We start from the raw sequence: 24,562 nt of genomic DNA, 5'->3' as shown, positions 1-24,562 counted from the left end.
ATAAGAGCTTAGGCAGCGACGCGGGGCCGGGGCGCGGGCGGCAGCACGCACGGCCAGGGGCGCAGGCGGCCGGGGTGGGGGGCGGGGGGAGGGTGTGGCTCGGGTGCCTGAGTCGCGGGAGTGGGTGGAGGGCCCGGGCGCTCCGGCCTCACCAGCCCGAGCCAACTTGCGCTAGAGTCGGGCCCGCCCCCTAAGGGGTTAATTCTTTTCTCATGTTACCGAGCGGCTTATAAGGAGGGGGAGGCCAAGCCTCCGCCTTATTGGGAGCCTTTTGGGGTTTATTCTCTTCCCTTCTAACTTGGTGAGTTGGTTTATTATTTTACATGTTTAAAAGTTTGATTGTGGGGTGTGGGTTGTTTTTTTAAAAATATGTGTTGGGGCCTTTTTTTGGGATGGGAGGCGGAGGAGACCACTGAACATCTTCACATTTTGGAGAGGTTATTCCCAAAAATATTCGCTCTGACAGTTAGGAATGCCCAGGGCCACCGGGATGACGCGCTCGCGCCGGTGTGGGTAGCTGAGAGTTGAATGTCCGTGACCCTGGTACAGTTGGGTCCTGGAGGATACCTAAAGGCACGCCTGGCCTTTGAGTGCCCCCTGCCCCGGGTTGGGGGCTCCGGGACGTCGGAAGAGTGGGGGGCTCCGGGCTCAGCCCCTCCGCGGATTTTCCGCATGAAGTTGCCTGCGCGTCGCAGGAGCGAAATGTCAGAGGTACCTTCCTTCCCCAGGCTGGCGCGCGCACGCAGGGCGGCCACTGAGGCAGCGCGAGGGAAAGTGGGGCTCCCTGCCTCCCCGACCCCCAAACACAGCACTCCCTGGGGCGGCCATCGTTTGCCCCCTGCGGGAAGGCAGGGATTTCCCGGCAGAGCGCGGGTCCTCCACCTGGACGGTCAGAACTGTCAGCGGCTGACGGCCGGTCCCGCGCAACTTCAAGGTTCCCGGGCTGCCAACCGCAGGAAAGCGCTGGTGTCGCCGAGCAGTTCCGTAGCAAGGGAAGATGGTTTTGCAGAGGAAATGGGTTATTTCCTTCTAGGTTGTTGTCGCCTTTTCTTTTTATTCCCCCTACCCTAGCAAGACAGGTCATAGAAGTTTGTTAGGTGGCGTATATAAAATGTCACCAAACACGGGGGGCGTCAGTCTTAGAAAAAGCTCCCCGGAGCCAACTGGGGAGGAGCAATTACAACTTGTCAACCTGGAAGCCGGTTTTGTTTGCACGGTTAGACACTCCGTGCCAGCTCCTTCTCGCAGGAGATGGTTTCTACCCCGGGAATGAGATTTCTCAGTGATCTGATTGTTTTTGCAAATCATGGTAAGATAGGTGTCTTGTTTGTAAAAAGATGCCAAGTGCTTATGCTGAAATCTCTAAACGATGCATCTCCCCATGTCCCAAGCACCGTTACGTGGCATTTTGGGGGTCAACAATACATCCGGCCAGATGATATAAGAGAAACCCCTCTTCTCATAATTAAGGGAAGGGTGTCCAGGATAGGAACTTACAGTATGTAAATAAACAATGCAGCCAAGTGGAAAAGCTCCTTCCAGTGTAATGAGTACCACTAACCCTGAGTTTTCCTTCTGTGGTTTCCAAAAGAGGACTTTCCTCAGTGGAACTCCTGAGGAGGACACTTAAATTAGGGGCTCAGGTTTCAACACCATAGCCTTGTAAAATGGTGACTCGGTTGTAGCCAGTGATTCAACATGGTGAGGCAGCTATCCAGGTTAGGTTTGGAAATTTTTTTTTTAATAGAGAGTGAAAATGAACTTTAGCCAAATGCAGACTGGTTTTGCCAACTTGGGCCAGAAACAACTTGTCAAAGCCGTTCTCCAGGCTACACCTTGAAGAAGAAGAGAAATCCGCAGTGCTTTTGCTCGGGGTTTGCCTACACCAGTAGCCACCCCATTTCCATCCAGAGCCTGCATTTTGAACCTTGCTCTGAGCTGCCCCTAGAATAACACTCTGATGGTCTACGATAATCCAATTTTTTCATGCCCTCAGGCTAAATCTTCTCTCAACAAATTAAGTCACAGTGAAACTCCCAAGGATAGCAGGTTTCCAAGCCTTTGGCAAGATACCCATTTATTTATTTGTTTAGAGGCAGGGTCTCCCTCCCATCATGGAAGTGATCTCTGCTCATTGCAGCCTCGACCTCCCAGGCTCAAGCGATCCTCCCACCTCATTTTTAAATTTTTTTGTAGAGGCGCAGTCTCACTACGTTGCCCGGGTTGGTCTCAAACTCCTGGGCTCAAGCAATCTGCCTGCTTCAGCCTCCCTAATTGCTGGGATTATGGGCATGAGCTACCGCACCTGGTCAATACCCATTTAGTGAAGGGGACACTTAACCACATGCTACTAGGAAATCCTCCAAACTGTCCATGAATTTTGTCATTGTGCTTCCTCCAGAAGAACACTAGGGTGAAGGGAAGATGGCTGCCAGGAACCCCCATTCAGAATTGTTGAGTTTTATAAGTTGGAAAAGACTTGAGAGACTCCCCTGACAAGCCGTGCTTTCCAGATGATAGAAGTTCAGGATTTAGTGGTTTCCATAACTGTGCAGCCAGTTAACGGTACACAGAAATTAACAAATACGGCCTAAGAGCTTTAAGAAGACCAACTCTTGGGCCTTGTCTTCAAAGGGCTTAGAAGGATTAAAGCAAGTGATGGTCAAAGGCTATCAGAGAAGTATAGACTATTAGGGCAGGAAGAGATCTAAGCTCATCAGAGTCTAGTTCAACTCCCTTTTTTACATTTACCTTGATTTTACATTGACAATGAAAATGGGGAAGCAAAGTGATTTGCCTAAAGCCCGTCATCCGTAAAGCAGGGGTTGATGGGCAGGATGACTCAGCTTGCCTCACCAGTTAGATCTGCACACAGCTGAAAAGTATCCCTACCCATCAGATAAATTCACATGGCCACAAACCAAAGTGGACAGATAAACTTTCATATTCTGGAACATAGAGACTTCTACGTAAATGAGTTCAAAATTCAGGCCTCAGTTGCTTTGTTTGCAGAGACAGAAGGTTTGGCCTTCTGTTGAAGGAATGGAAAACAAGTAAAGAAGAAGGCCAGGCACCGTGGCTGACGCCTGTAATCCCAGTACTTTGGGAGGGTGGATCACGACGTTAGGAGTTTGAAACCAGCCTGACCAACATGGTGAAACCCTGTCTTTACTAAAAATACAAACAAACAAACGAAAAATTAGCCGGGCGTGGTGGCAAGCGCCTGTAATCCCAGCTACTCAGGAGGCTGAGGCAGGAGAATCACTTGAACCCAGGAGGCTGAGGTTGCAATGAGCCAAGATCGTGCCACTGCACTTCAGCCTGGGTGACATAGCAAGACTCCATCTCAAAAAAATTCAATAAAATAAAAATGCTCTCCTGTAGGCTTGTACAGCAGGAGCCCTGGAAGGCAGGAGATTCAGTACTGGGCTACTTCAGTCAAGTCCCTTCACCTCTTGGGGATGTTTCCCGATTTTGCAAAATGAGTAAGATTTTACAAAGAGGAATTGAATAAGATGACCTCAATTTTCCCCTTCAGCTTTAACATTCAGTAATTCTAACTCTCTTCAGGGGTTACAGATTCATCCTAACCCCATCCGTTTTTCAAGTGTAAACCTCTGATGATACAGGCAAGGGAAAAGAGGAAGGGGGCAGCTGGCACCAGAACTTCAGTGCTGGCCAGAGAGAGGCTTCTCATGGTGGCAGGTAATCTCAGCTCATAAAAAAACTGCAATCTGGTCCCACTCATCTAAATGCAGTCCACAGCCTGGTCTACATGGTGAGACCCTGTCTCTACAAAAAATAAAAATTATCCCAGGTACAGTGGCTCACGCCTGTAATCCCAGCACTTTGGGAGGCCGATGGGGGTGGATCACGAAGTCAGGAGTTTCAGACCGGCCTGGCCAACATGGTGAAACCCCGTCTCTACTAAAAATACAAAAAAATTAGCTGGGCATGATGGCGGGTGCCTGTAATCCCAGCTACTCGGGAGACTGAGGCAATGAATTGCTTGAACCCAGGGGGCGGAGGTGGCAGTGAGCCAAAATCATGCCACTGAACTCCAGCCTGGACGCTGTCTCAAAAAATAAAAAAATAAAAATTAAAAAATAAAAAAGAATTGGCTGGACATGGTGGCACATACCTATAGTCCTGGCCACTTGAGAGGCTGAGGTGGGAGGGTCACTTGAGCCCTGGAGTTTTTTTTTGTTTTTGTTTTTTGAGACGGAGTCTCTCTCTTGTCGCCCAGGCTGGAGTGCAGCGGCACAATCTCAGCTCATTGCAACCTCTGCCTCCTGGGTTCAGGCAGTTCTTCCACCACAGCCTCCCACATAGCTGGGACTAGAGGTGCACGCCACCACGCCAGGCTAATTTTTGTAATTTTAGTAGAGACAGGGTTTCACCATGTTGGCCAGGATAATCTCGAAACCTGACCTCAGGCAATCCACCCGCCTCGGCCTCCCAGAGTGCTGGGATTACAGGTGTGAGCCACTGCGCCCAGCACGGTCCCAGGAGTTTTGAGGGTACAGTGAGCTATGGCTGTGCCACTGCACTCCACGTCTCTCTAGGGTCTTTATCACATTTTATCACTATATGTTTTGTTTCAAGGTGGTCCTGAGCCCTCCATTAAAACTCTTCAGACCTTCTGGGCACATTTCTGGGTTAGAACAACTGTGCCAATTTGACTTTGGACTTAGCAGCTACTGAGTCCTGACTGCTTGTCAGAAATGTGCTGAATTCTGGCAAGATGTGGTTGAATCATTTAAATAGGATGCATTTCAGATGCATTCATTTTCCTTAGCATCATCATCAGCAGATATTTCAGTCCATGGAGGCAGAGACCATCTCTTGGTCTTTTCACTGTAGTGCCCGTACAGTGAAAGCGAGGACCTGGCACCTGATAGCTATTTTGTTGCAAAAATAAATACAAGCTGTGTACAAGGTACAGGTGGGGTCCGGGGACATGGGGTTATACAAAGAGAAATAGACCTCAGATTTTGTGAACATAATAATTTAATCAAGCAAATAAGATAAAGGCATAAAAGTAAACAATACCCCATCATTAAATGATACCTGTCACCTGAAGAAGAGAGCCCTTAGATTGTGCTGGTTGGAGAAGGCATTATGGAGGAAGAAGGATGTCACAGAGCAGGGTCTCATTTTGGGGAAATGGCATGGCCACAGCCAGGTGGGTAGAGACTAGAGGGCCAGGAGGACTCCACTTTGACCATGGCAGGTGAGTCAAGTTTTAGAACCAGAAGAAATAAGGCCACAAAGAGAGGTTACAAAGAACATTGAAAGTCAGGCTAATGAGTGGATTTTTTTTTTTTTTTTTTTTATGAAGTCTTGCTCTGTAACCCAGGTTGGGGTGCAGTGATCTCAACTCCCAGGTTGCCCCTACTGCAACCTCTGCCTCCTGGGTTTAAGTGATTCTCCTGACTCCGCCTCCTGAGTAGCTGGAACTACAGACACACGCCACCACGCCCCCGCATAATTTTTGTATCTTTAGTAGAGATAGGGTTTCACCATGTTGGGCAGGCTGGTCTCAAACTCCTGACCTCAAGTGATCTGCCCGCCTCGGCCTCCCAAAGTGCTGGGATTACAGATGTGAGCCACCGTGCCCAGCCTTAATGAGTGGATTTTATTCTTCAGAAAGACGAAAGCCATTGAAAAAGTCTGAGTAGGCTAGGTGCAGTGGCTCACACCTGTAATCCCAGCACTTTGGGAGGCCGAGGTGGGTGGATCACTTGAGGTCAGAAGTTCAAGACCAGCCTGGCCAAACATGGTGAAACCCGGTCTCTTGAAAAAATACAAAAATGTAGCCGGGCACTGGTGGCGTACACCTGTAGTCCCAGGTCCTTGGGAGGCTGAAGCAGAGAATTGCTTGAACCTGGGAGGTGGAGAGGTGGAGGTTGCCGTGAACAGAGATTGTGCCACTGCAATCCAGCCTGGGTGACAGACCGAGACTCCGTCTCCAAAAAAAAAAAGTCTGAGTAGAAAAATGCCATGACAATACACCATTTCCAAAAGGTTCATTGTACAGGATACGGAAGTCCATTAAGAGGCTGGCAAAGGAGTCATGGTCTTCACAAGGAAAAGCTCAAACCAATGGCCTGGTGGAGGGATGAAATAGAAGGGGTAAAGGCTACAGCCTTGACAGCTGCAGGCTCACCATTCCTCCCCAGGGCTAGACACTATTCTAAAGCCAACACTGGCAAGCACTTCTTAAAAATTTTTTTGGTTTTCTAAATCTTAAGCTAGTGTTGTTCTCACTTCTCTGCCCCAGCGGCCTCATTTTGAGAGTGGCTTTTGAAATGGAGGGATGTTGTGAAAACCTAATTTGGTAAAGGGCTCCTGGCTCCCAACTTAAATCAATTGCTTTCTATGTTGAGGGCCAGTAGTGACAAACTATTCTATAGTTGCTCAGCCTACCTCTTGAGCTATCTAACTGCCCTTCCCACCTTTCCATTTGCTCTCAGACATGACACATCAACACACATCAAAATGCAAAGGCCTTTGCTGCAAAGAGCATACTCATCTTACAACATCTTATGCCTTATTTTAATCAACCAAATATTTAGCGGTAATAGAGTATAAAGTGAATATATAGTCCTTCCCAAGTATTAGGCTACAGTGGGAATGGCGCTATCAATAGGATTAATGATATTAAGTTAGATCAGATTTGCTGCTTTTTAAGATTTGTAGAGTAAATTCAGAACATTAGATTTTAAAAATAGAAAACCAGCAAGTCTGCTGGATAGATGAGGTTATGTCCTGTTATTTTTCAGTTGCCTTCTATTTTCAATAAAATCTTTGCCTTAGTAACTTTGACCCAACAACTTATGGCTAGGAAAAGGATATAAAGGATACAATGCACCCTGACCCTGAAAATTCACCAGTATACAATTGTATAATTATGAAGAATTTTCTTTTTACATTTCACTTATTTTTTATTTATTTATTTATTTGTATTTATTTATTTATTTTAGATAGAGTCTTGCTCTGTGACCCAGACTGGAGTGCAGTGGCACAATCTTTGCTCATTGCAACCTCTACCTTCCGGGTTCAAGTGATCCTCCTCCTTCAGCCTCCTGAGTAGCTGGGACTACAGGCCTGTGCCACCACACCTAGCTAGTTTTTGCATTTTTAGTAGACACCGGGTTTCACCATGTTGGCCAGGCTGGTCTCAAACTCCTGACCTCAAGTGATCCACCTGCCTTGGCCTCCCAAAGGATTACAGGCATTAGCCACCATGCCCAGCCTTTTTTTTTTTTTTTTTTTTGAGACGGCGTCTCACTCTGTTGCCCAGGCTGGAGTGCAGTAGTGTGACCTCGGCTCACTGCAACCTCTGCCTCCTAGGGTCAAGTGATTCTCATGCCTCAGCCTCCTGGGTAGCTGGGATAACAGGCTTGCGCTACCACGCCCGGCTAATTTTTGTATTTTTAGTAGAGACAGTGTTTTGCCATGTTGGCCAGGCTGGTCTTGAACTCCTAACCTCAAGTGATCCACCCAACTCGACCTCCCAAAGTGATAGGATTACAGGTGTGAGCCACCATGCTAGTCAACTTAAAAAAAAAAAATTTTTAGACAGGATCTTGCTCTGTCACCCAGGCAAGAGTGCAGTGGTGTGTTCACTGCTCACTGCAGCCTGGAGCTTCCAGCTCAACTCAAGTAATCCTCCCACCTCAGCCTTCCAAGTGGCTGGGACTGCAGGTATGTGTCACCACACCCTGGTTTTTTTTTTTTGTTTTTTTTTTGTTTTTGAGACAGAGTCTTACACTGTCGCCCCGGCGGGAGTGCAGTGGCACGATCTCAGTTCACTGTAACCTCCGCCTCCTGGGTTCAAGCAATTCTCCTGCCTCAGCTTCCCAAGTAGCTGGGATTACAGGCACCCACCACCACATTAGACTTTTTTTTTTTTTTTTTTTTTTTTTTTTGTATTTTTAGTAGAGACAGGTTTCACTGTGTTGGCCAGACTGGTCTTGAACTCCTGACCTCATGATCCACCCACCTCGGCCTCCCAAAGTTCTGGGATTACAGGCATGAGCCACTGTGCCTGGCCCTGCTAATTTTTTTTTTTTTTTTTTTTTTTTTTTTTTTTTTTTTTTTTTTTGAGATGGAGTCTCGCTCTGTTGCTAATTTTTTTTGTTTTTGTTTTTTGTTTTTTGTTTTTTGAGACGGAGTCTCGCTCTGTCACCCAGGCTGGAGTGCAGTGGTCGGATCTCAGCTCACTGCAAGCTCCGCCCCCCGGGTTTACGCCATTCTCCGGCCTCAGCCTCCCGAGTAGCTGTGACTACAGGGCGCCGGCTAATTTTTTGTATTTTTAGTAGAGATGGGGTTTCACCGTGGTCGCAATCTCCTGCCCTTGTGATCCGCCCACCTCGGCGTCCCCAAGTACTGGACTTACAGGCGTGAGCCACCGCGCCCGGCCTGCTAATTTTTTTTATACTTTTTTGTAGAGACAGGGTCTCCCTATGTTACCCAGGCTGTTCTCAAACTGCAGGGCTCAAGCAATCCCCCTACCTCGGTCTCCCAAAGTGCTGGGATTACAGGCCTGAGCCACCGCGCCCGGCCCTGTTCACCCATTTTTATTTAAGTCAGATTGTTGGGGAGTTTTTTTTTGCTGTTAAGGTGTTTGAGTTCCTTTTATATTCTGGATATTAATCCCCTATCAGATGAATAGTTTGCAAATGTTTTCTACCTTTCTGTGGGTTGTCTTTACATTTTTTTTTTTTTTTTTTTTTTTGGAGGCAGAGTCTCCCTGTTACCCAGGCTAGAGCGAAGTGGCAGGATCTCAGTTCACTGCAACCTCCACCTCCTGGGTTCAAGCAATCCTTGTCCCTCAGCCTCCCGAGTAACCAGGACTACAGTTGTGCACCACCACACCCAGCTAATTTTTTGTATTTTCAGTAAAGATGGCGTCTCACCATGTGGCCCAGGCTGGTCTCAAACTCCTTAGCTCAGGCAATCCACCCACCTTGGCCTCCCCAAGTGCTGGGATTATAGGCGTGAGCCACCACACCTGGCCTCACTCTGCTGATCTGTTTCCTTTGCTGTGCAGAATCTGTTTAGCTTAATATAATCCCATGTTTATTTTTGCTTTTGTTATGTGTGCTCTTGCAGTCTTGTTCATAAAAATCTTTCCTCAGACAAATGTCCTCAAGTGTTTCCCCTATGTTTTCTTCTAGTAGTTTTATAGTTTTGGGTCTTATATTTAAGTCTTTGATCTATTTTGAGTCGATTGTTGTATAGGGTGAAAGGTGGGGATCTAGTTTTATTCTTTGTATGGATATCCAGTTTTCAAAGCGCCATTTATTGAAGAGACTGGCCTTTCTCCAATGAATATCTTTGGCACCTTTGCCAAAAATCAGTTGGCTGTAGACACATGGATTAAGTTCAAGATTCTCTCCTCTGTTCCTTTGGTCAGTGTATCTGTTTTTATGCCAGTACCATGCTGTTTTGATTACTGTAGTGTTGTCATGTATTTTGAGGGCTGTTAGTGTGATGCCTCCAGCTTCGTTCTTTTTTTCAGGATGGCTTTGGCTATTCATGATCTTTTTTGGTTCCATACAAATTTTAGAATTTTTTTCTTCTATTTCTGTGAAGAATGGTATCGATATTTTGATAGGAATCCACTCTGTAGATTGCTTTGGGTCGTATGTAAATAATTCTTTTCGTTTTTGTTTTTTGTTTTGTTTTGTTTTGTTTGAGACAGAGTCTTGCTCTGTTGCCCAGGCTGGAGTGCAGTGGGATCTCGGCACACTGCAACCTCCTCCTCCCGGATTCAAGCAATTCTGTCTCAGCCTCCTGAGTAGCTGGGATTACAGGTGCCTACCACCATGCCCAGCTAATTTTTGTAGTTTTAGTAGAGATGGGGTTTTGCCATATTGGCCAGGCTGGTCTCGAACTCCTGACCTCAGGTGATCCACCCACCTCGGCCTCCCACAGTGCTGGGATTACAAATGTGAGCCACCGTACCCGGCCGTAAAGAATTCTTAAACTTGAGGTTGGTTGCCATTAAGAGCTCTAAGACCATGGCATGGACTCATTGATTACTATAGATATAATTAATGTTTAGTTAGGCTAAAAATAAACATGACTGTTTTGGCTGGGCATGGTGGCTCACGCTTGTAATCCCAGCACTTTGGGAGGCCAAGGCGGGTGGATCACAAGGTCAGGAGACCGAGACCATCCTGGCAAACATGGTGAAACCCCGTCTCTACTAAAAATACAAAAATTAGCTGGGCGTGGTGGCGCATGCGTGTAGTCCCAGCTACTCAGGAGGCTGAGGCAGAAGAATCACTTGAACTTGGGAGGCCGAGGTTGCAGTGAGCCAAGATAGCGCCACTATACTCCAGCCTGGTGACAGAGCGAGAGTCTGTCTCAAAAAAAAAAAAAAAAAAAAAAAAAAATACATATGACTCTTTCAAAGTATATGTAACCACAGAGGCTTTGAAAAAGACAGTATTCATGTGCTAGAGCCCAATCCAGAAGACTTAAGTTAAACCAGTGTCAATGTCAATGTCTCCTTAGTGGTGTTAAGGTACAGGTCTGCTTGTTCTGATGTTTGTTGCAGTTTGAATGGAGAGGCACAGAGAGGTTAGAGGTAACTCAGTTAACTGGTACCCAGATGGGGCCCCACAGGCTTGTATAATAGCACCTAATTTAGACACCTATTATAGAGTATCATCATGTACTTGGAAATTGAATTGCTAATATACCAATTGGTGGTCAACTTTGAGGAAATTACTCCTGCTTAACAAACTCCCAGAAGACAGAAGGCCCTCATTTTGATTTATAGTAACATTGTGTCTGCGTAGGTACATCCACATGGAACACCAAATCATAATCAGAATATTGCTTACTGAGTAGAAAATGGGGGGGAAGAAGAGTTGCTGGGTGATCGCGGTGACCAGGGACATCAAGCAGAGATGCTTATGGTATCTCAAACACGTACACGGTGGAAGGTGCTGGATGCACAGCCAGTGTTTGCTTTTCAGCCTCCATTTTCTAGGCTTCATTTCTGATCAACATTCCTTATAGTCAGTGCAGTCTTTTCTGGCCTAAGTTGAGTCCTTCAAGGTCAGCATTAATACCTGGTCTGGTGACCATCTGTTGTCCTTCAATATGCTTCTAAATATTCTGCTCTGGTTCTTCATGTCTGTTTATTTTTCCCATTTAACTTTCTTTTTGGGGGGCCCATGTATAATACCATGATTTGTACATATGTGTATATACATAAACTTATCCAAAGACTTTATACTACTTGTACATAATTTAAATATTCAACCGTCAGCCGGGTGTGGTGGCTCATGCCTATAATCTCAGCATTTTGGGAGGCCAAGGCGGGTGTATCTCTTGAGGTCAGGAGTTCAAGACCAGCCTGGCCAACACGGCAAAACCCCATCTCTACTGAAAATACAAAAATTAGCCAGGTGTGGTGGCGGGCGTCTGTAATCCCAGCTACTCGGGAGGCTGAGGCAGGAGAATCGCTTGAACCTAGGAGGCAGAGATTTCAGTGAGCCAAGATCACGCCACTACACTGCAGCCTGGGCAACAGAGTGAGACTCTGTCTCAAAAAAAAAAAAAATTAGGTGGGTGTGGTGGCGCATGCCTATAGTTCCAGCTACTTGGGAGGCTCAGACAGGAGAATTGCTTGAACCCGGGAGGCAGAGGTTGCAGTGAGCTGAGATCATGCCACTGCACTCTAGCCTGGACGACAGAGCAAGACTCCATCTCAATAAATAAATAAATAAATAAATAAATAAATAAATAAATAAATAAATATTCAACAACCTAAATCGGGTGAGTAGTTCTTTATATATATATATATATATATATATATAATATATAGTTTATGTTCTAGGGTACATGTGCACAATGTGCAGGTTTGTTACATATGTATACATGTGCCATGTTGGTGTGCTGCACCCATTAACTTGTCGTTTACATCAGGTATAGCTCCTAATGCTATCCCTCCCCCTTCCCCCCGGTAAGTCATTCTTATCTGTTATGTTTGCTAAAGAGTATGAGAATCATCAATCCTCACGCTATTGCTGATCTGAATTATTTTTTAACTTTTTCCTTCAGATTAAGAATGACCCAAAATACATTAAAACTTTGTTCCAAAGCCAACGTGTATACTGAAGTGCCTGACGGAGGATGGGGCTGGGTGGTCGCTGTTTCATTTTTCTTCGTTGAAGTCTTCACCTACGGCGTCATCAAGACATTTGGTGTCTTCTTTAATGACTTAATGGACAGTTTTAATGAATCCAACAGCAGGATCTCATGGATAATCTCAATCTGTGTGTTTGTCTTAACCTTTTCAGGTTAGTACATCTTTTGGCCTAACCATGACGTAAGTGTAGGTCCCTTTTAATTTGGCTACCTTGATAATGGTAGTCGGGGTGATTGTGATGTTTTCATTCCCTTATATGCCTGTTGGTCCTTCCTAGACCCAACTAACAGGGTTTTCAGAGCACTGAGGATCGGCAAGATACAAAAGGCACTGAAGAAAAAAGCCTTATTTGCCAGCCATGACAGCCTTCAATTTCATACACACGTATTAAATATCTGCCGTCTGCACACTCTTAGGATTCTATAGATCCCCTTGAGGAGTGCCGCCAACCCCCTTTTGTGAGGATGTGAGGATACTGTCACTGTCTAAGAAGCAACATCAAAAAGTTGCTGATGGCCGGGCACGGGTGGCTCACGCCTGTAGGCAAGCGTAGGAGGCCAAGGTGGGTGGATCACTTGAGGTCAGGAGTTCAAGACCAGGCTGGCCAACATAGCAAAACCCCATCTCTACTGAAAATAGAAAAATCAACCGGGCACGGTGGTTCGCACTTGTAGTCCTAGCTACTTGGGAGGCTGAGGCACGAGAATGGCTCGATCCCGGTAGGTGGAGGTTGCAGTGAGCTGAGATCACACCACTGCACTCCAGCCTGGGCGACACAGCAAGACATCGTTTAAAAAAAAAAAAAAAAAAAAAGTTGCAGCCAGGCACAATGGCTTATGTCTGTAATCCCAAAAATTGCGAGGCTGAGGCAGGCGGATCACAAGGTCAGGAGTTCGAGACCAGATTGGCCAACATAGTGAAACCCCCTCTCTACTAAAAATACAAAAACTTAGCTGGGCATGGTGGTATGTGCCTATAATCCCAACTACTCAGGAAGCTGAGGTAGGAGAATCATATGAACCCGGGAGGTGGAGGTTGCAGTAAGTCCAGATCGTGCCCTTGTACTCCAGCCTGGGCGACAGTGCGAGACTCCGTCTCAAAAAAAAAAAAAAAAATTGCTGACATAGGGACTTCACTGATTCGTCATTACATAATCTACTCCCAGACCCAATAGCATAAAATAAAATGGGGCTTCAGTATCATTTTTAACATACTAATCTTCACTTGGTCCTATAAAGGACTATTGGATATACATGCCAGGTCTCATGAGTTCATTGGTCTGTCAGAAATAATTGCCAAGGGTTCTCCAAGAGAAAAGGGCTGTTGAACTCACCTCAGAAAGTTAACCAGGCTGGGCGTGGTGGCTTACGTTTGTAATCCCAACACTCTGGGAAGCCAAAATGAAAGGATCACTTGAGCCCCAGAGTTTGAGACCAGCCTGGGCAACATAGCAAGACCCCATCTCTACAAACAATTAAAAAATTGGCCAGGCTTGGTGGTACACACTTGTGATCCCAGCTACTCGAGTAGGAGGCATCAGAGCGAGGATCGCTTGAGTCTGGGAGGTCAAGGCTGCAGTGAGCCATGTTCATGCCATTGCATTCCAGCCTGGGCAACACAGCAAGTCCCCATCTCAAAAAAGAAAAAAGAAAGTTAACCAGGTTGACCTTAAACTTCCCTAAGTTTACCCTTACACCCAGTCTTGGAACTGTTATCTCTGAAGTGATCGCTGAAGTTAAAGCCCTTCTTTAAATGTAGTCCATTTTTAGCCATAGAATGTCTTTAAAAGGCAGTTCTACATATTTTTACCCTTTGGGTAAGGTAGAAATTTCTCTTGTTAGCTGGGTGTGGTGGTGGGCACCTGTAATCCCAGCTACTCGGAAGGCTGAAGCAGGAGAATCACTTGATCCTGGGAGGAGGAGGTTGCAGTGAGCTGAGATTGTGCCACTGCACTCCAGCCTGGGAAACAGAGCAAGACTCTGTCTCAAAAAAAACAAAAAAAGTATCTTGTTAGTTCTCATACTATCACTTACAAATTTCATGAAGTAGTTCCTGGTTCCAGTTTAAGTGAGTATTAAGATAACTTAATTTTTTTTTTTTTTTTGAGACGGAGTCTCGCTTTGTTGCCCAGGCTGGAGTGCAGTGGTGCGGTCTCAGCTCACTGCAACCTCTGCCTCCCAGGTTCAAGTGATTCTCCATCCTCAGCCTCCCGAGTAGCTGGGATTACAGCACCTGCCACCATGCCTGGCTAATTTTTTGTATTTTTATAGTAGAGATGGGGTTTTGCTATGCTGGCCGGGCTGGTCTCTTAACTCCTGAACACCTGCCTCGACCTCCCAAAATGCTGGATTTACAGGTGTAAGCCACCACAACCGGCCAAGTTAACTTAATTTTTAAATTGTGGAATACTTAATTACCTTCTTAGAAATATAATTTAAATGAATTAGGACTAAAATGTTATATTTGGTAATCTAAATAAAAAGAAAATCCCAAAGCTTCAGTTTTAGGTCTTTTATACCTAAAAATAAAAATGTAGTCAACAAGAAATTTCCACTTAATACTATTATACCAGAAGATAATTCTTCCAAATGCTATTATTCTAATTGTTAATGCTTTGAGCCAACATCCTGGCTCAAAATGGTTACAGTGGTTTTATGATGAGCTACATCCAAGATTACGTTGTATTCTAATACTTAACATAGTAGATACATATAGACTAACCCCAAAAAATGGAATCCTTTTCTCCCCACTTCCTCTTCTAGCATGTTGTTGTTCCTTGACCCAACTTTCAATGGCTCACTTATGTCACTGTTGTCAAGTTAATATTAAGTAACCTATAACTAGGAAACTAATTTGCCAGATTTAAATGTCCTAGGGGATACAGCTTATAGAAGCTAAGCAAATGATGATTCGCTTTCAATTATCTATCCCATAGCAACTGTCCTTCAGGAGTGCATAACTTAGAATTCACATTCTTTCGTCCTGTAAAGAAACTAACTAGGCCGGTTGCAGTGGCTCATGCCTTGTAATCTCAACACTTTGGGAGGCCGAGGTGGGTGGATCACCTGAGGTCGGGAGTTCGAGACCAGCCTGACCAACATGGAGAAACCCCGTCTCTACTAAAAATACAAAATTAGCTGGGTATGGTGGCACATGCCTGTAATCCCAGCTACTTGGGAGGCTGAGGCAGGAGAATCGTTTGAACCCAGGAAGTGGAGGTTGCGGTGAGCCGAGATCACACTATGGCCACTCTAGCCTAGGCAACAAGAGCAAAACTCCATCTCAAAAAAAAAAAGAAACTAACTAGAATCTGATCCCAAATGGAGCTTTTTAAAAAGAATCCAAAGCCGTGAGTAGAGAAAAAAACAATGATTCAAGCAATCATAGGAAAACCAATTTTTATTATAGAATAACATAAATTAAATATATATCTAATTTTATAGATGCTTATGGTGAGTCAGAGTCATCTAAAAATATAGATAAAAGTTGTATACTGTTATTCTGGCTTTCTCTTTCAGGAGTCTGACAAATCGTGTTGAATTTGAACACATAGGAAAATAATTCCTGCACTGACTTTGCATGAAATGTATTATGGTTTGGTTTTGTTTTTTCTTGAGACAAGGTCTCACTCTGTCACCCAGTATGGAGTGCAGTGGTGTGATCTTGCTCACTGCACCCTCTGCCTCCCAGGCTCAAGCAATCCTCCCACCTCTGCCTCCCGAGTAGCTAGGACTACAGGTGTACACCACCATGCCTGGCTAATTTTTGTATTTTTTTGTAGAGACGGGGTTTCACCATGTTGCCCAGGCTGGTCTTGAACTCCTGGGCTCAAGTGATCCTCCCTCCTCAGCCTCCCAAAGTGCTGGGATTACAGGCATGAGCCACCGCGCCCGGCTGTATTTATATTTGTTTTTTTTGTTGTTGTTGTTGTTTTTGAGACGGAGTCTTGCTCTGCCACCCAAGCTGGAGTGCAGTGGCCGGATCTCAGCTCACTGCAAGCTCCGCCTCCCGGGTTTACGCCATTCTCCTGCCTCAGCCTCCCGAGTAGCTGGGACTACAGGCGCCCGCCTCGTCGCCCGGCTAGTTTTTTGTATTTTTATTTTTATTTTTATTTATTTATTTTTTTTTTTTTGAGACGGAGTCTCGCTCTGTCACCCAGGCTGGAGTGCAGTGGCCAGATCTCAGCTCACTGCAAGCTCCGCCTCCTGGGTTTACGCCATTCTCCTGCCTCAGCCTCCGAAGTAGCTGGGACTACAGGCACCCGCCACCTCGCCCGGCTAGTTTTTTGTATTTTTAGTAGAGACGGGGTTTCACCATGTTAGCCAGGATGGTCTCGATCTCCTGACCTCGTGATCCACCCGTCTCGGCCTCCCAAAGTGCTGGGATTACAGGCTTGAGCCACCGCGCCCGGCCGTTTTTTGTATTTTTAAGTAGAGACAGGGTTTCACCGTATTAGCCAGGATGGTCTCGATCTCCTGACCTCGTGATCCGCCCATCTCGGCCTCCCAAAGTGCTGGGATTACAGGCTTGAGCCACCGCGCCCGGCTGTATTTATATTTGACATCATCTCTCCGTGTGCAAGATATGGAGGAAGGAGTCTTATGGCAGCTAACCCTGAAGCCTCTGTGAGTTAAAATATCGTTTTGTTCTTTCCCGGCAGCTCCCCTAGCCACAGTCCTGAGCAATCGCTTCGGACACCGTCTGGTGGTGATGTTGGGGGGGCTACTTGTCAGCACCGGGATGGTGGCCGCCTCCTTCTCACAAGAGGTTTCTCATATGTACGTCGCCATCGGTATCATCTCTGGTAAGTGTTCCTCTTTGACTCAGAAGTTCTCTAGATGCTTAGTTTGAAGAACAAGGAAGGGGAAGGAGGAAATTAAAGACAAACTATATTTCTTTCTCTTTCTTTTTTTCTTTAACATTAACGGTGTCTCAGATCAGTAGTTTTGAACTGAGCTATATGGACTTAAGGGGACCTGGGAACCTGTTCTCAAGTGCCCAAGGGTTTTTGTTTAATCTTCACCAGAGATGATGATAACTTCTCTTTTGCTACATTTACAGCCAAACGATAGCATTTTTACAAAGTAAGACGAATTTCTGTAGCCAGTATTTCTCAAATCACTGTCTGAGGATCCAGGGCTGTAGGGGAAGTGCAACATGTCAGACTTAATCTTGGGGGCCTAAGAAAACCTTTTTCCATTTAAAAGGAGTAGCCAGCATGGTGGCTTATGCCTGAATTCCAGCGCTTCGGGAGGCTGAGGCAGGAGGAACGCTTGAGCCCAGGAGACCAACTGGGGCAACATAGGGAGACCCCATCTCTACAAAAAATAAAAAACTAGCCAATCATGGTGGTGTGTGCCTGTAGTCCCAGCTACTTTGGAGGCTGAGGTGGGAGGATCACTTGAGCCTGGGAGGTCAAGGCTCCAGTGAGCTGTGATCACACCACTGCACTTCAGCCTGGGCAACAGAGCGAGACCCTGTCTGTTAAAAAAAAAAAAAAAAAAGAACAATAAAAGGAGGCCGTATATTCCTCATAGATGATAGATACACACACACACACGCACACACACACACACACACAGTTGTTAAGATTTGCAGACTTTACATTTTTCCTGTATTTCTGCACATATGAAATGACTTATTTCTTTCTAGATACAAATCTTATATAAAATTTCATGCAATAATAGTGTCATCCATTGTGAATTATATAAATTTGAAAAAAAGTGTTGCAAAGTAAAAAAAAGAAAAATTATACTTTTAGTATCCCAAAACAACCACTGAAGTTTATCCAGACCTTTCATGAAACCCATTTTTCTTTACAACATCACCTTTGTCCAGAATGAATTACTTGGCTCCCAGAACTTAAGATTCAAAAAGCAAAACCAAAAATCCCAGCTCTTTGAATATACATCCTTCCAGTCTCAAGCAGTATGTGGGTTTCATTGGCTTTTCTGACTTTTCTTTCACAGGTCTGGGATACTGCTTTAGTTTTCTCCCAACTGTAACCATCCTATCACAATATTTTGGCAAAAGACGTTCCATAGTCACTGCAGTTGCTTCCACAGGAGAATGTTTCGCTGTGTTTGCTTTCGCACCAGGTAGGTAGACTACAACAGTCTAAGTGTGAATGTGGATGAGGGACGCCACTCAGGTATTCTTGCTACACTAACTTTTGCCAACAGTATGGATGACTTTAAGTGTATGAGTAATGAGAGGTTATTTACGTCTCTTCTCCAGCTCATTTTTAGGATCTGTCCTCCCTAACCCCCACTTCAGGTATTCAGACCACTTTAATAATAGGTTTGAATTCCTAACTGGGCACATATGCAGTGGTAGGGCTTTCTTGACACATGCATTCCAGAATAATCTAGTAATTTGCAGTTGTTCACCTGTTATGTCCTCTCCTTTTTCAAGAGAGCTACATTCAATGTGGATTTAGATTATGCTAATAAAGACAGCATTCTTATCTGTGTGCAGATCATCTCAAAACAAAATCTTTGGCCAGGCACAGTGGCTCATGCCTGTAATCCCAGCACTTTGGGAGGCCAAGGTGGGCGGATCACCTGAGGTCAGGAGTTCGAGACCAGCCTGACCAACATGATGAAACCCTGTCTCTACTTAAAACACAAAAAACAGCTGTGCATGGTAGCACACGCTTGTAATCCCAGCTACTTGGTAGGCTGAGGCAGGAGAATTGCTTGAAACCAGGAGGCGGAGGTTGCAGTGGGCCAAGATCACACCACTGCACTCCAGCCTGGGCGACAGAGCAAGACTCCGTCTCAAAAAAAAAGATTGAGTACACATTCGTAATGCTGAGTATAATAAATTTTCACAAAATTTATAATGGAATCTGGATCCATATTTCTTCTTGATGGCTTCTCCTGGGTCTTAAGTCTATTATTGACCTTATATTTTATTTCTTCTTCACTCACTCCTGCCTCTTCAAGCAATCATGGCTCTGAAGGAGCGCATTGGCTGGAGATACAGCCTCCTCTTTGTGGGCCTACTACAGTTAAACATTGTCATCTTCGGAGCACTGCTCAGACCCATCATCATCAGAGGACCAGGGTCACCGAAAACAGTCATCCAGGAAAATCGGAAAGAAGCGCAGTATATGCTTGAAAATGAGAAAACACGAACCTCAATAGACTCCATTGACTCAGGAGTAGAACTAACTACCTCACCTAAAAATGTGCCTAGTCACACTAACCCGGAACTGGAGCCGAAGGCTGACATGCAACAGGTCCTGGTGAAGACCAGCCCCAGGCCAAGTGAAAAGAAAGCCCCGCTGTTAGACTTCTCCATTTTGAAAGAGAAAAGTTTTATTTGTTATGCATTATTTGGTCTCTTTGCAACACTGGGATTCTTTGCACCTTCCTTGTACATCATTCCTCTGGGCATTAGTCTGGGCATTGACCAGGACCGCGCTGCTTTTTTATTATCTACGATGGCCATTGCAGAAGTTTTCGGGAGGATCGGAGCTGGTTTTGTCCTCAATAGAGAGCCCATTCGTAAGATTTACATTGAGCTCATCTGCATCATCTTATTGACTGTGTCTCTGTTTGCCTTTACTTTTGCTACTGAATTCTGGGGTCTAATGTCATGTAGCATATTTTTTGGGTTCATGGTTGGAACAGTAGGAGGAACCCACATTCCACTGCTTGCTGAGGATGATGTCGTGGGCATTGAGAAGATGTCTTCTGCAGCTGGGGTCTACATCTTCATTCAGAGCATAGCAGGACTGGCTGGACCACCCCTTGCAGGTAATTTAAATACACAAAATACAAATGCTTGTCTACTCTCCCTTATGAATTGTGCTAGCTTCCTGTTTAAGCCGTAAAAAAACTTACTGCCATTTTATATTTCCATTGAATTTTAGAGTTGCCAGGGATTAGAGATTACCTGAGCCAGCCCTCTTGATTTAAATATGAAGAAACTGAAGGCCAAAGAATTGAAGCCAAAGGTCAGATGGTAAATTAGTGGTCGAATCAGGACAGGAAGCTGTGTCTGTAGTGCAGATTGACGCAGGCTTTTTTTTTTTTTTTTTTTTTTTTTCAGATGGAGTCTCACTCTGTCGCCCAGCCTGGAGTGCAGTGGCACAATCTCAGCTCACTGCAACCTCCGCCTCCCAGGTTCAAGTGATTCTCCTGCCTCAGCCTCCTGAGTAGCTGGGATTACAGGCACCCACCACCATGCCTGGCTAATTTTTGTATTTTTAGTAGAGACAGGGTTTCACCATGTTGGCCAGGATGGTCTCAATCTCTTGACCTCATGATCTGCCCTCCTCAGCCTCCCAAAGTACTGTGATTACAGGTGTAAGCCACTGCGCCTGCCAACCCAGGCTTTTTCTATCACCTGGCCTTCTCTCATGCTAGACAGGAACTCATGGATTTATCACCTTCAGAGCCCACCTGACTTCTGGAATGACAGAACTAATGGACTTCTGTAAGTCACCGTCCCTTCTCAGGAAAGGTGTTTAGGAATGGGTAGCAGCGCTCTGTAAATACCTAATTGATTTGTACAGAATGTTTCCTTGTAGGAAGGACATAGGTATGTTTCATATCTTAGATCCCAAATGGGTCTTTAAAGTGTTTGTGATTAGAAATCATACCCCTGTCAAAAGATACCTAAAGTGGGCCAGGCGCAGTGGCTCACGCCTCTAATCCCAACACTTCGGGAGGCTGAGGCGGGCAGATCATTTGAGGTCAGGAGTTCCAGACCAGCCTAGCCAACATGGCAAAACCCCATCTCTACTAAAAATACAAAAGTAGCTGGGCATGGTGGCAGGCACCTGTAATCCCAGCTATTCAGGAGGCTGAGGCAGAAGAATTGCTTGAACCTGGGAGGCGGAGGTTGCAGTGACCCGAGATCGCGACATTGCACTCCAGCTGGGGCGACAAGAATAAAACTGCGTCTCAAAAGAAAAACAAAAACCTAAAGTGAACTCAAGTGAAAATAATACAGTTCCTTCCTACCGAAGAATATTAGCTTTTCAAAGAAGTATGCATCTAAATGTCCCAGGTTTTAGATCCTCTGCTAGGACAGACTTAGCCCAAGAAGAACAAGTATATTGTGTGTTTGTCTCTTTCTCCTCTCCAATCTAGCAAAGATTTCTGCCTTTAACACCCATTTTTCTTTAGAAACACAAAAGAAAACAAGGAAGGCAATGAAACTGAGAGGCTTCTGAATGTGAGGGTCGCCTGGGTGAGAGGGCTTATGTCTAGGAATGATGCTGTTAACGGACGCCATGCTCTCTTTCAGGTTTGTTGGTGGACCAAAGTAAGATCTATAGCAGAGCCTTCTACTCCTGTGCAGCTGGCATGGCCCTGGCTGCTGTGTGCCTCGCCCTGGTGAGACCGTGTAAGATGGGACTGTGCCAGCGTCATCATTCAGGTGAAACAAAGATAGTGAGCCATCGTGGGAAGACTTTACAGGACATACCTGAAGACTTTCTGGAAATGGATCTTGCAAAAAATGAGCACAGAGTTCACGTGCAAATGGAGGCAGTATGACACACTTCCTTACAACGACAGCCACTGTGTTGGCTGGAGAGGGATGGGGTGGGCCCGACAGGGACACAAGGAGGTAGAGGAGCTAACCCCTCTACTCCACTTTCAAAACTACATTTTAAAGGGAATGTGTATGTGAAGAGCACTACGAACATCGTTTTTGTTTTGTTTTGTTTTAAGCTTTCCTTTTTGCTTGTTTTTAAAGCCAAAACAAAAAACAACCAAGCACTCTTCCATATGTAAATCTGGCTGTATTCAGTAGCAATACAAAAGATATGCAGAAAGACTCTTCGGTTCACATTCCAATATTAAAATTGTGACATAAACTGGCAAAGTGGTTTTAAAAGCTTTCACATGGGACAAATGATTTTCTTTCTTTCTTTTCTTTCTTCCTATGGTCTTGTCTGAATAAACTACTATCTTGAATAAAACAACATCCAACCCAGGTCATTGAAATGAAATTGGCCAGTCAAAAAAAAAAAAAGACTTCAATCATTTAAAAAATTCCTAATTTTCAGAAATATGAATAAATAGTTTTTGTTAAACCTTTTGTAAAATACCAAGGCTCCCATTAACAAATTACGGCCTCTGCTTGCTGGAAATGAAGTATAGTTTAAGACCAAACATTTTACTAATAAACAAATTTTAAGTATATCTATAACTTGAACTTCATAAATGTGAAGATTACCACTTCTTTTTATGGCCAGTCCTTACCAGAAGTATTTCAGTACAGAATATACAAAATGGCATTTAAAAATGTGTTTCCTGTTGCTTTTAGTTATACAGAAATATGTGACTGTAGTGTCTTTAATTTAAACCACTATTTATTATTAAGTTATTCTAGGATGATTAAAGTAATCAAAAAATAAAATCGGAGACATAAGCAGCATTTTTACCTCCTTTCTGCAATCCTTTAAATGACTCACAGAATACGTCTTATCTTGTAAAAATACTTTCATAAAAGGCCAAGTTGTCATGATTCTTCCATTTGATTAGGGGCAACGTGTGCTATTAAAGGGGAAAAAATACTGGATAGCAAATCGCCTTAGCTTTCAAAAATAATTTGTTTTATCATCTAAGAATACTTGAGGAACTTCTTTGATCAGAATTATATTTCATTGAACTGTTAGAGCATTTCTGATTTAAAGAAAAAACCATCTAATTGTTGAAGGATTTCTGTATTTCACATGGGGTAACAGAGACAATTATGTTATAGTGAATTACAAGTTGCAATTTACATCTTCTATAACTTGATTGCTCTAAGTTGCCAGAGGTATCGGGTAGCTGGTCATTGTTTTTTGTTTTTTGTTTGTTATTCTTCCTTTTTTTTTCTTTTGGAGTTACACTACATGTATAGTATTGCTCACGTTAGCAGTTTTCTGTAAAGAGGGCAAGTGTCAGGATAATAGGTGGACTTTTTACTCACCTATTTTACCGCAATGTCACCCTGCAGGTGATGGTCAATGCTTGCTGCTCCATCTTTATTCATCGTTAATGTTAATTTATGACAACTCAGGGGGAAAACCATAACAAGCCTAGTTTGGTTACAGGTACACACAAGCTTGAATATTTCTCTGCACTGAAATGAAAGTGGCATAGTTCATCACCACCTGCTACAATCTGTAGAGCATCTTATCAGCCATAGAAATAGGACAATCTATAAAACTTTGGGGAGGGTGGGGGAGGAAATGACAAAGTGTCTGTCAAAAACAGACATACCTAAAGCAAGGTGATGTTAGCAAATCTCTGTCACTGCTTGAGAAGAACTTTGAGCTTGTGGCAGTTTTGCAGACTTAACATGACTTCAGCACTTTACAACATATTTTTTACTATGAATGTTCAATACAGTTTAATATTTATAACTGATTTCTGAGGGATCTGCTCCATGTCTATTCTGTTATCTGCATGAAAACAAAATGTATGCCAATTTCAATATGTCAATAATCAAGGTTTTAAATGTTTGGAAGAAAATACAAACAAGATTGCTGATTTGTTCTGTATTAGTGACATTCTGGTACTTCTAGATTTGCAATAAATTTATGGATTTTTTATTTAAAGAGACTGATTTTCTTCTGTTATAAGATTTATTGACTCTCACAGCATTCAGTGTTTGATGCAATTAAAGTTATAAAAACTCACCAAATATTCACTCCAAATAAATAATTGTTTAACGTTTATCTTCTGCAAAACCTTTTAACTCTACTAGAGACACATAAAGTTTCCCAAGAAGTTTCTACTGAACTTTTTATTTATTTATATTTATTATTATTATTATTATTATTATTTTGAGATGGAGTTTCGCTCTTGTTGCCCAGGCTGGATGGAGTACAGTGGCACAATCTCAGCTCACTGCAACCTCCGCCTCTCAGGTTCAAGTGATTCTCCTTCCTCAGTCTCCCGAGTAGCTGGGATTACAGGTGCCCGCCACCATGCCTGGCTAATTTTGTGTATTTTTAGTAGAGATGGGGTTTCACCATGTTGGCCAGTCTGGCTTCAAACTCCTGACCTCAGGTGATCCACCTGCCTCGGCTTCTCAAAGTGCTGATATTACAGGTGTAAGCCATCGTGTGTGGCCTGAACTTTTTTATGTCTTTTTTTTTTTTTTTGGTCATTGAAAGCAGGACAATTTTATTTTATGTTGAGTTTCATACAAATCATTTTAAAGCACCTTAGAAAAAGACTAAATAATTCAAGGGAAGTATTAAGTAATGAGTAACAGGAGAGGGAAATAAAAATTAAACAATATGGCCGGGCGCACGGTGGCTCAAGCCTGTAATCCCGGCACTTTGGGAGGCCGAGACGGGTGGATCACGAGGTCAGGAGATCGAGACCATCCTGGTCTACACGGTGAAACCCCGTCTCTACTAAAAAATACAAA

At 44.2% G+C, this 24,562-nt stretch overlaps 2 protein-coding genes across 7 annotated transcripts in view; one reads left to right on the top strand and one right to left on the bottom strand.

The window, feature by feature from the left end:
* The window catches only part of ARSG (arylsulfatase G), a 169,059-nt gene that overhangs the window by 136,903 nt on the left and 7,594 nt on the right, over positions 1–24,562 (bottom strand). The window lies entirely within an intron of this gene.
* Positions 25–23,743, top strand: SLC16A6 (solute carrier family 16 member 6). 6 transcript variants are annotated; one of them, XM_030924205.1, is made up of 7 exons: positions 126–301; positions 3,571–3,705; positions 12,088–12,326; positions 16,836–16,979; positions 18,145–18,273; positions 19,123–19,938; positions 21,437–21,903. In XM_030924205.1, the coding sequence occupies exons 3-7, from the start codon at positions 12,095–12,097 to the stop codon at positions 21,685–21,687; spliced, it is 1,572 nt and encodes a 523-aa protein (XP_030780065.1). In that variant the 5' UTR covers positions 126–301; positions 3,571–3,705; positions 12,088–12,094; the 3' UTR covers positions 21,688–21,903. The 6 variants fall into 6 exon arrangements, with proteins under 6 accessions (XP_010351411.1, XP_030780065.1, XP_030780064.1 ...); XM_010353109.2 differs by lacking the exon at positions 3,571–3,705 and having other exon boundaries at positions 25–301; positions 21,437–22,572; XM_030924204.1 differs by lacking the exons at positions 126–301; positions 3,571–3,705 and adding an exon at positions 7,585–7,710 and having other exon boundaries at positions 21,437–22,567.

Source organism: Rhinopithecus roxellana, chromosome 19 (genome assembly GCF_007565055.1).
Source record: "Rhinopithecus roxellana isolate Shanxi Qingling chromosome 19, ASM756505v1, whole genome shotgun sequence".
NCBI lineage: Eukaryota > Metazoa > Chordata > Mammalia > Primates > Cercopithecidae > Rhinopithecus > Rhinopithecus roxellana.
This window is presented reverse-complemented; position numbering and strand designations above follow the sequence as displayed.